General features: G+C 35.4%; 1 protein-coding gene across 1 annotated transcript in view; it reads left to right on the forward strand.

The window, feature by feature from the left end:
* STK32B (serine/threonine kinase 32B) overlaps positions 1-16,503 on the forward strand; it is a 143,414-nt gene that overhangs the window by 114,359 nt on the left and 12,552 nt on the right. The window contains exons 7-10 of the mRNA XM_035547294.1: positions 1,241-1,357; positions 2,484-2,609; positions 7,086-7,217; positions 7,997-8,061. Of these exons, the coding sequence (XP_035403187.1) occupies positions 1,241-1,357; positions 2,484-2,609; positions 7,086-7,217; positions 7,997-8,061 (440 nt within the window). The remainder of the gene's footprint in view (positions 1-1,240; positions 1,358-2,483; positions 2,610-7,085; positions 7,218-7,996; positions 8,062-16,503) is intronic.

The raw sequence follows: 16,503 nt of genomic DNA on the forward strand, positions 1-16,503 counted from the left end.
CACATTGTTGCTCTTATGGCATTTGGCTGCAGATCTTATATCAGGTATCACACATTTGTTACCTACTGGGTACAACTTAATTCACAAGGAATCCACACTCTATCCTAGTTTTAAAAAGTACATCAACAGAGTAACATTCTAACTTGCTTCAGAAACACATGCCTTTAAAAAATACATATATAATAATTAAGAAGAAAATACATTTATAGGTAGTACTTTCATTTACAAATGGTATGTTTAATAAACAAAAAACAAACATTAAAAAAAAAGAAAAAAAAAAGATAAATTACAGCAGTCTTTGTGAACAAAGCACTGTGAAGTCTAGGGCCTCTCTTTACCTATAATTGAATTTAGGCACTGCATATAGTCCATAGGTCCATGCAGTGAATTAATTAATTTTAGATTTTGAAAAGGGCAGTGAAGAAGAATTGGGATTTGGAAGGTCTAAATTTTTACTGTAATTCTTACACAGGTTTTTGTATGCCTATACATCATCTCTTAATTTATCTTTCTACTACTCATTAAAATCAGGATGATAAAGCTTTCTTTAGCCAGCAGTATTGCATTTTGTCACTTTAGATTACAAGACTTTCTAGTACTACAAGTAAAAAATAGTAAATCCAATTTCATATAAAATGCCACAGGAACAAAATTATTCAGTCACCTAATTTAAAATGGATTCTTCTTAACAAGTGTCCTAGTTTCACCTGGGATAGAGTTAATTTTCTTCCTAGCAGCTGGTATAGTGCTGTGTTTTGTATTTAGGATGAGAATAACGCTGATAACACGCTGATGTTTTAGTTGTTGCTGAGTGGTGTTTATGCTAAGTCAAGGGCTTTTCAGCTGCTCGTGCTGCCCTGCCAGCGAGGAGGCTGGTGTGCACCAAGAGCTGGGAGGGAACAGAACCAGGACAGCTGGCCCAGACTGTCAGGAGGACTGTCCCGTATCCCATATCACATGGCATCATGCTCAGCAATAAAAGTGGGGGGAGTTGAGTGCCAGGTTAAACCACAACAGCATAAGACAAAAATTTGCAGAGGAAATGCATCTATGAGTAATTACATTCATTATAACCAAAGAAGAGCACGCACACAAAGAAGGATTAGCCTCAGAATTGTTACAAGATGTTTTGGTGTTTCAATATTTCCAGTATAAACAATACTGAGCTCAGGGAAATGTGAATTGTCTGTAGTCTTTTATCCATTCTTGCTGACTTGATATTGCTTTAATTTTATCCCAGAGGCCCTATGAAATTCATTCAGCCACCCCCATTGATGAGATACTCAACATGTTCAAGATAGAAAGAGTTCACTACTCATCTACATGGTGCAAGGGCATGATAGCATTACTGAAAAAGGTAAGAAAGCACCAACACCTTCCATCCTCTTTTCTCTCTTCTCCCAGAAACCCCTTCAACAGTGCAGGTCGTCTGGCAAGTACACTCATTAGTCAAAATTTCAAGGACAAAAAGGGAGTATTTTTTCCTAGTCTTTTCTGAATGGTGTTGGTGCTGTATTTTCTTTTGAGAAGCTGGATTATTCTTATTCTCAAACTCAGGCTTTTAATGGCCTGAAAGAAATAGAAACCTTTTATTTTATTATTATTATTATTTTAAAACTGATTCGCTAACAAAAACTGATAACAAAACTATGGGAAAGAGTAATTCCCACTCTGTGCCTTAGCCCCATTATCTCCAGCCCCAGTTGTGCATGTGAAAGAGGGAAGGAAGGACTGTTATGCCCTTTGAATTTCTGATGCAGTTTCCAGACATTAAGTTTAGAAATGAAAAGGGCTGAATTTCTCCCTGTCCCACGTTGCTATAGTTGCAACAACAAAAGTCAAGCCATTTTTCTGGAAATGTCACTAAGCTACAAGATAGGGTTCTTTCTGAATGCATCATGACACTGCAAGTTGCTTTCTTCCTAAAATCCCAGTTTGTTTTAATTTTTTGGCCGTGCTGCAAGGTTCATCTATCTTTTAGGTATTTCAAATCATCTATAATGATGATTCTGAGCAGGAAATATTTGTGAATGTGCGAATAGAGCAACAAAAGATCAATTTCCTTTGCAGCTATGAGCAATATATTTTTGATAGATGGAGCAACAAAGTGGTTAATTTTAATTGCTGCCAGGATGTTCAGGGTAACTATATCTTCAAATAAATTAAAGACAAAATGCAAACTGGGGTTGCATTGAACTGTGATGTTTCATATCACTTGGACTCTTGTCTATTTGCAAAAACTTTTGTTACTAATTCACGTACACAGTTCAGGCCTGCAATAGCTGTCTGGTGGCAATTAAATTAGATTAATATCAAATGAGTTATTACTTCCATTTTTTTAGATTGTGCCTGCTAGGAGTTGTTAGAGGATCCCTTGACCATTTGCTCACTCTAATTTTGCAACATACAATTTATGGGTGTGACACATTTACTATTTTATATGGCATCCGGTCCCTTAGAAACTGCCTTGTTCTCGATCACAGCTCCTCACTAAGGATGCGGAGTGCCGTCTTTCAAGTCTCGCAGATATCCAAAGCTCTCCATACCTAGCTGATGTCAACTGGGATGCTGTTCTAGAGAAATCTGTGACCCCAGGCTTTGTTCCTAATGTAAGTTGATATTGCAGCTGAACTGTGTTTGCAAATTCCAACTTTAATTATCACTGCTGTTTTACTTGTTTACACATGTATTTATTGGTCTTCAGTGATTTACCTCTCACAGAAGCTTTACTTTGGATTCTACTTTCATTTACTCAGTCACAGCTAAGAAAATTTGGCCCGTTTCATTAGACCACAATAAAAACTAATTAACCTTGGTTCATGTTTTGTTCTCTTTCAAATAAAAGATATTTTCCAGACTTTGCATTTCAGCTGTTAGAGCAACAGATTGTCAGTGTTAACTCTGAGCCAAAGAATGCCAAGAAGATTGTTGTTTTTCTGAAAATTAGGTATCTGGCATAACATTTACAAGACTTTTTAATATCCTAATATTCTGACCATTTTTCACTTTAAAAAAAAAAAAAGGTTAAAAAGACTGACCTACTTCCTTTCTGCAAGTTTCCTACATTAAAACATTCAGATTCTGTGAGACGATTTTGTGGGAATTCGTTTTTCTGTGATTCCATTTTGTTGATATTTTCTGAATATTTTGGTTTTGTTCCTTTGGAAGTTGAATGGATTTGAGGACCATGAATAAAAGGCAATGACTGTGGAGTTAACATGTTTCTCCACTTTGTTCAGATATAGAAGCTATATTGCACCATAATTCTTCTCCAAACAATACATATGTATCATACTAAGGATTTTTTTTTCTTTTCTTTTGATGCAACTGTGAATAAAGACAAGAAATGCGGAATAGCTGGATCCTGTCCTCACCTAGGTACATGTTAGAGTTCTTGCTAAATCTGATAGGAACAGGATCCAGCCCTGCAGGAGCTGAGTGAGAGAGAGAATTTCCTAATGGAGCAGAGGTAGCCAGGTGGGTTGCCAAGGCAATGCTAGGACTGTTTTCTGTGTTTCTTGGCACCTGAACAGAGCCCTTCCTGGAGCAACATCCTGCAGGAGTAGAGCTGTGGGTGGACAAACAGGGCTTCCCTCACAGAGCGTAGGGAAAGACCAGAAACACAACAGGTAACTAGCACAACAATCAAGGAGAGGGTTTCCCATACCCTTTATATTTTTTATAATTATTTTATATTATTATTATTATATACTTATTATATAATTATTATATTATTATACCATTATTATGTTATTATATTATTTTATGTTATTATTTTATTTATTTATATTATTTTATTATTATTATATTGTTATTATTATTTTATAATTATTTTATATTATTTTATACTGCAAATATGCAGTATACACAGGGATCCAGGGATCTGGACTTTACAGTTCCAGATTCTCTAAAGCCCATTTATGCGTAGGTACATATTTTATGGCTTAAAATCAAGAGAAAAGACTTCAACCTGCTTCAGCAAAATCAGATACTGACGTCTGTCTTTGGCAAGCCTGTTCTCTGCTTTCATTTCTCTCCCAGCATTATCCTTCCCCCAAACATTTCTTTGGTCTTCTCCCTGCTACAGCTCATGTTTGAATTTCTAGGGATATAAACTCCATCTTCACTTGCTCCTGAGGACTGGACATGAGTGTACAGCCAACTAATGTGATGTGCGTCACTCTGCTAGCCCTGTCTGCTGAACAGTGAGGTGTGGTATTTTGACTGTAGTTGCTACTGCAAATTTTCCATATACAGCTGGCTCACGCCCAGTCTGCCCAGAGTCTGGGCACAACCAATGGTCTCTATCTAGCCATAGAGGAACATCTTGAACTCCTTAATTCAAAGTTCCTGTGTGGATGTTTGGTTCTTTCCACTTGGGTTTAGATTTATTTGAGGGTACCTTACTCCTGAGAGAGTATATCTAAGTTTCCTGACTTCCTAAGGAGGCTGAAAAAAAGTCATTTTAGATACAACTTCAGAAAGAATTGTGGAACCTATCAGTCTGGTACTGCTCTGTTGGCCAAGTGGTTTTTCTCTGTGGCTGTTTTTGACAATGGTGAACATAATGGAGACTGTGAAAAGAAGAAGCTTTCCTGAAATACTTTCAACTCTCTACCATTAAATATGCATCCAAAGACATATATTCTTGTCATATTGGAATTCATCTCACTCATATTTTGGAGACATTACAGAAGTAAGACTTGAGAAAGTTAATTTGCTCAAATAACATTGTGGCGCTAAAGATAATTAGATGGAAAAGGATTCAAAGCCTAAAATTTCTTGACTTACTCATTTTTGTTTTCCTCATTTTACAACTGAAGAAGAATTGCAAGAGGGAAAACGATACCAGTAAAATCTAATAGCCAGAATAGTTCAGAAATTTGAAGATTAAGGTTCAATTTGGAAGACTCTGGTCCTCACTTGGTGCTAGGAAAATAATATTCTATGTCTAAAAGCAAATAATAGTAAAACGGTTTTATCTACACAGATTAATCTGCAAGTCCTATTAAAAAGTCTACTAGACACTTCAGGATAAAGGTTGATATTGCAGGACTTGCTCCACGTGATCTATCAGGTATATTAGGAAAATCAGTGACAAGGTGAAAGTCAAAGTGTCTTTTCCAGGATGACACATCTTTATATAGTATGCTTTGGTATTTCAGGAGATCAGGTTTGGACAGGGATTTTCCAAGAACATTTCCCTCTCTTGGCCAAGCAAAGTATTCACTGATTAACTGGGGCCACGCAACAAAATATTTCGTTTCTAGTCTTTGGGTGAGAGGTGAGTTGAAGTCAATATATGCTGTGGTCTGGGTAGAGTTTTATACCTTTTTTACAGATTGGTATTTCAGACAGGAGCTTGCCTCCCTTCTCCAGGCAACAGGGCACATGGGAAGCATGTGATAGGAAGGCCCCCATAGATTAATTTCTCCCTCTGCAGTCTGATCCATGGACATCATTCTTACTTAACTGCTACATGTATTTCTTTATAATTTACCTAGTTTCTTTATATTCAGCTTGGAGTCATAAATCATTTATAGCTTTTTGTATTGTTAAATATTTGATAAAGGAAGCAAGAAATTATTTAAGTGTAATTTGGTTTCATTTTTTAAACTTCAGAAGTAATGTAATTTTAAAGTGCTCCAAAAAAGTCTTAAAACTGCACGTGCTCACAAAAAGAACCGAGAATGATCAAAAGTAAATATTTATTTATAAATAAACATAAATAAGCTATAAACCTCTACTAATGAAAAAATAAATCAAATTTTCTAAACCTGACTGGGTAGTATGCAAGAAAAGGAAGCATAGAGCTTAATATTCTAGTTTGATTATACAGATGTTGCTGGAAATAAAAATGATGGAGTGATCTCTAAATCAAATGTTTCAGTGCAGGACACCAAAAGTTTTATAAATGGTTTCTGATGTGATTTTACTGTTTATAAATAATATCTGCCACATATGTGTGACTTGTTTTAGTCCTTCCACCTTGACAATGAAAATAGAGTGCTTGAACTCCCAGAAGTTCAAGAGGAAAACAGTCTGCTTTTAAGATCCACTTCCTGAAGCAATCCATCACACAGTTCAAGTTGTTTGCAAATTTTTTGAAATGCTTTGAGAGAATGAGGAAAAGAAAGGAGCTCATGTTATTCTGATCATAGGAGTAACAAAACAATGATCCAGTAGTCTGGATGCCAACTATTGTACTGGGTTTTGCTGAAGCTTTTCTGTAAATTTTCTGAACATAACCTAGATTTTATCCCTAAATAAGAGATGTGTAGTTCATCCCAAATGCTGTGAAAAGATAGCTATACTTTATTAACAAATAGAATAATAAATAATAATTCAAGACCTAACCTATGTTCCTGTAAACTTTTGTGATGAACAGATCTCAAAATCAAGGAAGGAAATGACCATATAGAAATGGTATTCCCAATCACCCTTATTAATCAGGGACTCCCTGATACAACAACAAATCTTAAGATTTGGTTCAAGCTTCATAAATTAATGTAAAAATGGAGAGTCCAGAATACTTAGGTAATGTACGTAATGGGTATGAAACGTAATAATAATAAAGTCAGTTTTTGAGTTTATTCTATGGGGATATAAATGCTTTTAACAGGAAAAACAAACAAAACACTTTAAAAACTACTAGTTCTTCCTTTGGCATCATGTATAGGATCAAGGTAACAGAATCTACCTGCAGCTCTTCAGAAAATCACATTTTTGTAAGTCAGGTCTCAGAGGTACCTCTCATTCTTCCTGCACCATTACAGTTACCATTGAAGTTCTATGACACTAACTTATATTCTGATGAAGACCTTGCATCAGATTCCTCTCATTGGGATAACATAATTCTAGTCACTCAGAGGATCTAACTCTTTATTCTTTCTTTATAATATGATTTTTATCTTAATACCTTTATTTAAACTTTAACCTTGACTCCAGGCCCAAAAAAAAGATAGTTTTCATTTTACAGTTGTGGTTGGGAAGCCAGCTCATTATTAATGCTATTAACATTGGCCAGACAAACTAAAAAAATACAATGGCTCTTCAAAGAGTAACTTTGAATCCTTTTGTACCAGAAAGGAAGACTGAACTGTGATCCAACATTTGAACTTGAAGAAATGATTTTAGAGTCCAAGCCTCTCCATAAAAAGAAAAAGCGACTTGCCAAAAATAAATCCAAGGATGGAGCTAAGGAAACCTGCCCACTGGTAAGTTGTAGGCTGTGGCTTCAGTCAGTGGCATTTAATTTATATTCTCTAATGGGCATAATAATATAATTTCAATTTTACCATCTCTGAAAATAGTCTTGGTCCCCATGTCTGCCACTTTACATATAGTTGCATAAACCATTTCCAAAGCGAGATGAAAAACAACCATTTATTTCAGTCAAATAGTAACAGCATGTTGTAGCTATAATCAATTTAAAGATTCTCACAGATGCTCATTTAAAGTATGAAGAAGTGTTGCCAGTTAGCAAATAAGCTTCCCACACATGGACAGATAGTTAGGAGGAGTATTTATTCACTGCTAGTACCAAAAATGAAAAGTATGCAGTGGAAAGCTTGTTATTTATATAAGTTTTAAAGCTGTCTCTCATGGACTTGACTACTGTGTTCCACATAGAAAGACCCATTGTATAAACAGTGTAAACCTCTGAGGAGATTAAGAAATAACCATTTTTGAAACCTGAAATATCAATTCAGTGATTTTTTTAATGACTTCTGTTGCTATTCCTGATAACTTTGAATGCTCATACAAACTATTCTTCTTAGAGCTATCAGAATTAAAAATCCTCAGGAATTCTTTGTGGGGAACATCTCCCAAAAGAAAGATTGATTGTGCTATCATGGCCCACTTTTGAACAGTCTTCAAAATGTCTTTTGGTAGTATTCATTCATAAGATGTTTTGTTCAGTATCATTTCTGTTGTGATTTTGTCTACGATTTTCTGTCACTTTTAATCAACCTATTCATGCTGTCTTTTGAAGAATGTACACCTGCAGCAGTGCTTGGAAACCGTTAGGAAAGAATTCATCATATTCAACAGAGAGAAGTAAGTGCATTTCTAAACGCCTGTTTAGCATTCACTACTGAAATTAATTTGAGAAAGATTTTTTTTTCTTCCAGTGTAAAGAAAAGTGATTAATGATCACAGCAGCAGCAGCTAAAAGGCTGGGTTTCCAATGACTTTTTCCTCTTAGTTTCTGGTGTGACAGTTTTGTAGTTCCATCTCTGAAAGCAAGCAGAAGTGCTTATGGTGAAAGTATGTTATAGAGAGAAGGTAAATGTCACCAACACTTCTCCAGATAAGTCATTAACAAATAAGGAAAGGGAATAATATACAAGGGGCTGCTTTTTCACAATTCAGACAACACCAAAGGAAATGACACCTCATGAAATTTTAATGATATGAACTGAAATGTTCTGACTTGGAAACCCTATTCATATTTCACCACCATGAAACAGGTTATTTCATCATAGGCTATTTCAACAGGACTAAATATTAAAACTACATCAGACAGAGAGAAAATGCTTCATATTTTAGGTATCAGCCAGAATCAGTAGAGACACATGTCTGAATCCCAGGGATGTCAATAATCTTCCTCGTCCTATTAATACACCATATTTCAGATTGTTTACTGTATTAGAGCTACTCTGGACCTGTTCTTATTGTGGATATAGCTCGTAACAGGAGAGTTGTTTGTGCCTTTGATCAATTTTTTCCATTTCATCCTAGTATGTTCAGTAGTTTCATTTGACCTAATTATATCTGCAAGCTTTTCTAATGGAGTTGTGAAATGTTAGAAATTAATGTAAAAGTTCTGAATATCTTAATGCTTATAATGCAAGTAATTACTGTTTTATGTAATTAAAACTGGGAAAGGCATTGTCAACTTTGCACAGTTGACACAATCTCATAAAAGAAATTAGCACCCTGTTTTTCTGCTGCAAAGGACTCTGAGAGGCTGATGAGAGATCAAAAAGTTTAAATGGAATACCAGTAAAATGGAAGAGAAGGCTAAAACACATGCACTTTATTCAGAATATGTGTTTCAGGCATTGCTAGATTATCTTTGGCAAGTTAAAGAAAAAATATCTTGTATAGACCCACAACAGATCCTGTGTTGTCTTATGCCAGATCCCTATCATTTATTTAAATTGTGTTAGAGCTGAAGAAGGACACAGAGAAATTTCTGTAATACCTTTCAAAGACAAAAAGAAAAAAAGTTAAAGAAAAACAAATTTGGGGAGAAGCAGAGGTCAAATTTTTGAAGCACAAAGTAAATTCAAGTTAAAAGGAACAAAACAAGAGCAACAACAGACACAGATATCATAGTGGAGAGAAGAGGCTATACAGTGTATGCCAGCGTAACTCGCCCTGGGTTTCCTTAGAGCTTCCTGTGAGTACAGGCTTAGGACTGGGTGTACAGGTTGAGGATGCATTTACGTGGATTTCCAAAGACATGAGCTGTTCCTATGAAAACCATATCCAGTAAGTGATTATATCATTTGCATAGGTGTTAATCTCAAGAAGTCTCAGATTAGTTTTAAATTAGTCTCAGATTAACACAGCTGGATGTTTTGATATTCATCCACGTTCCTCTGCACAGAGCAGAACTGATTATATAGTCTAGCTGTTTGAAAATATCTGCATATTTACTTAGATATTCATTACAGTCAGCTTAAAAAGTCACATTTCATTGTGATATAAGCCTTCCACTCAGTTTACTTCAGTGGCACAGAGTAGCACGTAAATCCTAAGAAATCATAGATGAAAAAATTTAGCCCATATTTCAAGGTAAAAGAAACTCCAAACTAGAAGTAGGCTAGGGAAAAATAAATAAATAAATAAATAATCAGGTGTTTCTAATTGAGCAACATAGAGTCATGTGGTAATGTCATACCAATAGAGTGCAGTATTAACCATTGCAATTCCACATCTTGCAGTGCAGTACTTGCTAAACACCTCCTATGAAAAGCAGACTTTGTTTTTATTGAACATCTTGTTGATAATCCCAAACTGTGTCTCTTTTTAACTTTGTATCTTTCATCCCACAACAGATATTACAAATCTTTGAATAAGCCATATTAATTTCCTTTCAAAGAAGTACAGGAGGAAAAACTGAACTTTTCGGTTAAAGAAAAGTCTCACTATGCTGAAAATAATTCAGAAAAGAATCAAGAGACCAAATGAAATAACTTAATAGTGCAAATTAATGCTGGCAAATAGAGAATGTGCACATTTTCATTTTCCTATTGCTTTCAGAAGTTAGGTAATTTGTAATGAGTATTTATGGGAATGTTTTAAGGAAAATGAGAGAATGAGGAAGGAAGAATCCATTTTAGCTAAGCCATGCAGTCAAATGAGTACACAGTTAAAAGAACTAGTGTTTTTTCCAGATAACAGCGTTCAGCAATATACTTTCTCAGTAAGACTTGCATTGTCCTTGACCTTAATTTATTTGGTTGGACTGTGGTTTAACTATGTAGCTGATATCTTCACTTTTACTACTTAATGAGAGAGGATGAAAGGATTTGAAGAATTGCAAAGAAGTAAGATGTTGTGTACAGTCAGAGAGCACAAACATACACTAGAGAATGATAAGGCAGGTGTGTTTTCTTAAAATAAGAACTCGGAAAGAAAGAATTGGAGTCACAATGTTAGCTGTTTTCTTTATATGTTGGATTGAACTGTACATGGCTTCCTGAGTAAAGTGTAGTCAGTGTTTGTCATCAACGGGTAACAAAAGTTATATTTGTGTGCCTTTACTTACAAATAGCTGACGACACAGCTTCTTCTGGTGATATTATTCAGAATTCACTAGGCTGATGAGAAAGACTGAAGGGAGGACCAACTATTCCCAGTTTCTCTCTAGAAAAAGCCAGAAAACAACTATATCAAACAGAGATGCTTCCATAACATGAAAAAAATATATCAATTTTCCTAAGATTTTTATTAGTGCAAAAATCTGTCCTATGTACTAAAAATAACATTTATAGAAGAGAACTCCAAGTGTAGTTCTGTGTTTCAGTTTAGCTAGGTTTGTTCTCATTACTGTTAATCCTATAAAACAGTCTGGAGAAACTTAAGAAATCTGATGGGAATGCAGCCTTCATGTCTGTGAAATGGATCCTGAACACTCCGGTCTTTTTGTGATTGAGTCAACAATCATTCCTATGATACCCCATTTCTTCTAAGGAAATAGTTTATGAAAACTGAATCTGAGCCACATTCAGCCTCCAAACCCAATGTCCTTTACTTTTGGGACACTTATATACAACTCCAAATAATGTAATAGCAGATGAGGAGCAGCTTCAGGGATGTGCAATGTACATGGTTTGCAAATGCTTTCTATTTCATGTAAAATGCTTAAGCTTTTCTGAAGATGTAGTTTTATACCTTCATCTGCATTTATGCAGGAAAACATAAAGTATCCATAATATAATCCCTTACATTGTAAATCGATTTTATCCTGATTTTATTTTTCCCAGCGCTTCAGATATCTGAGTGGCTGAAGTATCTCTAGATGGAAGTCTTTACTCTTATTAACATCAATATGTCACTAAATGGGAGCTACAAATTAAGATATAACACAAGTGTATGTCATCTGTACACACTGGTTTTATTTTGCAGTAACTTTAAGACAGAGTTACACAATGTCCCAGTGCAAAGTAAAATAATAATATAAAAAACAGCCTTTTGCAATACAAGTTTGAAAGTGGTGGAGACAATGTTTTCTATTCTTCTGCAAGAGTGTCAGTAAAATCTCTTGCTTAACTTTGAATGTGTAAACTAAACAAACTGTGATCTAAAATGGTCTGTGTGCTGGTTCTTAGTTGGAGAATATTGTCTGATGTTGATTTCATGGACCTGGTTGGCTCTTTCTGCTGACAAATGGAATTTATCTGTTTTTAAATATATTTCTACAGATAAATGTTTTATTATATCTAGAAATGACACACTGAATGTTCTGCACTATCTGAACATGTAGTCCCATAATATTGCCAGCAATTTTTTGAGAAGTTGATCTTATTTAGAAGCTGTAGCCTATACTTTATTCAGGGTTAAAAAAAAATAAAATAAATGATTGCACAGATAAAGCCACAATGTTTGTTCATAGCTTTATTAAAAAGCTGAGCAGAGATTATATTGCTATTTTAGTGCTGTTATCGCTAAACAAATCTTCGTGTACAACTACATTTGTTTATGAACATCCAAAACCTGAAATAGCCAAAAATGAAGAAATAGAGGCAATATTTGCTTGTAGTAGAATCAAATTTCTTACCCTTTATGGTTCCTGAGCCTCTTCCTCTCCCTGAAAGATGTCTTTAAGATTAAAGAGGTGAGCAAACAAAGAACAGCAGAGAAAACACAGGAAATATCTGCACCTCAGGCAGAATAATCCTTCAGCTGAATGCTTCACAAACTTGTCATCAAAATTATCAGCCTACTAATGAAAGCAAAATCATATAGCCACATTTTACTGAACGGAACAGGCATTTCATATATACAATGGATATTAAAATGGATTCAAATTCTGCAGAGCTACTTTAATAAAAGGGATGGAGCAATGAGCAAAATATCCATATTTTTATCAATCTTAGTGGAAACTTTCAAAAACTTTCTAATGATTTTAAAGTTGGAGTTTTTTCACTTAATACTAATATCCTGTAATAACACTGCTATGATATTCAGCTTTCTAGTTTCCATTGATTTGAGCAGTCTTGCCTCTTTCTTAAGCCCCTGGGACACCTTATTTTTCTTAATATTCATTCAAAGCAAACACACTAAAAATTATACCACGAACTGAAGCAGTCAGATGGCTGCTTCACAATTTCTCCTCTTTTCCAGCCACAGTACATACTGTTTGGCCATACCTAGTTTTTTCCTAAAAGATGCTAAACAACTCTAGGTAAACACACAGAAATCTACTTCCAGAATAAACAGCAAAAGGTGAGGGACCAAATTTTAAGCATATTATGATGTTTAAAATCACATTGCATGATTTTGTCCATATCACATGCAAAAAACTGACATAATATTCTCTGCATTTTTATAAGACCAAAATTATTTTCTCTTTTCCTGTAGTTCCTTTTCTTTCCTTTCAATTGTCTTTTCAGATTCAAAACCAGAGTTCTGGAGAGCTGTCTCTCATTTCAGTTTGATTGGAATAGAATATTCATAATGATTTGCAGTACACCTCTCTCAACATGCTTTTCTTAGCAGATATTTTATGTCATTCAGTATCTCTGGAGATATTTATATTTTCACAATCCCCATAATATCTGAATGCTTTTTGGCTGGGGCTACAGCACAACTTTTCTTCTCCTGCCACTTCTGATGACCTTGATTCAACTTAAACCCATCTCTATCGGAGCATTTCAAGTGGTTCTGCTGCTCTTCACTGATGTCTTTCTTGTCGCTTTTGTAATGGATATGTCTGCTTTTGGAGATTGCTCCTGCAATCTCACCTAATTAGCAAGATGCCTTACTAAACATGATTAAATCTAACTTGTTTTTCAGTGCTAATAACCACTGCATGGTCACACAGACCCTTTCACTTCTGTCTTTGATTCCCACTCATTATTACTGGCTTAGAATTACCAAGCCAAATGTGTCTCCTTTCTTGGCAAGCCACACTGCCTAGATTTAAGCATTAGCAAGTCCAAGCTGATTATTTTTCTGTAGGAGTACCTTCAAATTCACTGTTTTGAGAAAACAGGAGTCACACAAAAGCCATCGTTTCAATAATGTCTTTCTTTCACACTTTCATGGGAGGAAAATAAAAAGGTTAATGAATATATGGAACCTCATTTTCAAAGCCTCCCAGGAAAAATGGCCTAAGTTTTCCCAAGAAAGTAGGCACATCTTTGTGGTAGATACACTTTATCAAGTGAACATCCAGGGAAGGTTGCATATATCATAGCAATCTCACTATCACAGCAGTGGAGAGGATTAAAGGTTCAGGATAATCAATACAGATCCTCAGCACTGTTGGCCAGCAATTCTTTTTCATTTATATCAAAACTTAAAACAAATACACATGAAATACACATTTCATACTCGAAAACAAAAGTCTATTCAAATGCAGAGAAAAGGCAAAAATATCTTCATTGTTGCACCTCAGAATTCAGAATCAATTTTTTATGGTTCTTATCATCATAGAATACATTTTTTCTAAATAAGTTACATTGGAAAAATCATGTCTATGATAAATGAAGACTGTATACATAACACAGCACAAATATTGTCTGTAGGGCACTACCTGCATGATTTTCCTTCATTTCTCCTCATGTCCTACACTGGCATAAATTCTCACTCATTAGGAGTCTCCATAAGTTAAGAATGAATTATTGAGGCTGAGCTCCTCACCCTGGAGTAGGGAAGCACTGGGAACTGTTGCTGAAGTAATGCAGAAATAAACTAATTATGATATTACCTGATTATTGAGAGCCATTTTGATACTTTGTGTATTTACTAAATATATTCATAGATAGGTTGGAAAGGGAGATGAATGCTGAGGTGACAAAATCCACTTAAGATACCAGGATAGCCAAAATTATATCTGTTGCAAAGAGCTGCAGTAGATGATGATAGTCACAGGTCTGAGTTGCAGGGTAATAAGAAAATGGCAGCTGAAATTCAGCTGATAATTGCATAGAAGTTAGGAAGAAATTAATCTAAAATTTACCTTTAAGACAATAGACTATAACTTAGCTTCAGTTATGAAGGGGAGAGATTTTGAAAAATGAGTGGATAGCCCAATGTCTAGTGGACATCCGAGAGCTGTTAATTTGTTCAAAATTGCAAAGAAAGCTATAAAGAAATGAACATCAAGATGCTATTGTGTTCATACATGTATATGTTCAAATACATATATCTGCACAATTTTGTGTATAAGTTCACTTCCTTATTTCAAAAAAAAATAATTGTAGACTTAGAATGATAAAAACAAACAAACAAAGAAAAAAACAGAAATAAAAGGAAAAACAAAAACAGGATTAAAAAAAATGTGTCAGGGCTTACACTGAAGAATTTCATAGACTCAAAGTAGTTTAAACTCAGAGAAGAGACAACTGAAAAGAAGGAAACTGGCTAAATAATAATATGTTATGAAAGTTATTGAAGAGACAGCTAAGAAATGAATATTCACTCTTTCTGGTAACTCAAGGGCATAAAGTTATCAGGCTGCAGGTTTAAAAGAAAACAAACCATGCCTTGTAGTGCAATGCAGCATATCACCAAGGGGTGTTCTTGGTATTAAAAGTATGAAAAGATTCAAAGAGAAAGAGAAATTCATGGCGAAAAATCCATCAAGGTCCATGGGTCCCCCACGTGTTCATTGGCTTAGAAAGTCTGGAAATTTCAGCAGAGGGGAGGATAAGCCACAGCAGACATTTGTCTCCATTTGACTTGTTCTTTGACATTGTCCACTCTGAGATGAGAAGAGGGCCACTCTGAGATGGGAGTCTGTGTTAGATGGGATGGCTGAATATGTGCTTTTATGTTATCTCAGTGCTTATATTGTCTCCAACTTCATATAGAGTCTTCATAATAGCACAAGGTTTGCAGTAAAATGTACATACATTTGTATATGGATGTATATATACAGGTATATATATATTCTTTTCATGAATAAGGAAAGTAAAGCAAATTTTTGACAGTAAGAGATTTAGGGAAGATTCAATTTGTTTCCTGCTGTGTTTTAGGGGATGTCTGGTGTCCCGTCTGTGTTGTGGTGGGTATAACTCAGAGACTAACCCAGACAGCTTTGTGTTCAACACAGTGGCTTCTGTGGATCCCTCTGTTAGACACCAACTTTCCATGCATTGTGAAAAGAGGTTTGGTGTTTACTGAAGGCTGATATTTTGCTGTGTGATCACAAGCAAGCTACTTGCTAAGTCTCCTTTTGGTGAGGGTGTCTCTCCTTCAGTGAATAAAAGAGCTACACAAGATCTAGACTTCTTGTGATTCTAAGTTTTGGACTTTAGCAGAGAAATCTCTAATGAAGAATAGGTGGAGAGACATGAGACAGCAGGGAGGTCAGTGCAGGCTGTGGTTGTTCCCTGGAAACTCACAGCACAATTCCTGGAAACTTGTTGTTGCAAGAGTAGGAGAAGTGAATTACTGTACCAGCCACCTCCCTCGCACTTATTCCAGTTTGAGAGTGTTTATTGTCAAGTCCCAATAATCAGGCAGAGCCAGACTAGCTTTCCACATACCTTAATTCTTAAATTATTGATTGCATGGCTCTTATGGAGCTGCAGTTTTAATTAGAGATGCCACATTAAAGAAATTGGAGCTGATATGCAAAAAAAAAGATGTCATAGCTATGATACTCCTCACTCATCTCTGAACCAGGATCCTCTCCTCAGCAGTAGGGGACAGGGATGAAAGGCAAAGAGAAGAAATGAGATGGGATTGAATGACAACATCACAGTGATGGCTGGCTGCCCATTTGTTCAGTCCTGCTTTGTGATGGTAATCGACCAC

Source organism: Cygnus atratus, chromosome 4 (genome assembly GCF_013377495.2).
Source record: "Cygnus atratus isolate AKBS03 ecotype Queensland, Australia chromosome 4, CAtr_DNAZoo_HiC_assembly, whole genome shotgun sequence".
Classification (NCBI taxonomy): Eukaryota; Metazoa; Chordata; class Aves; order Anseriformes; family Anatidae; genus Cygnus; species Cygnus atratus.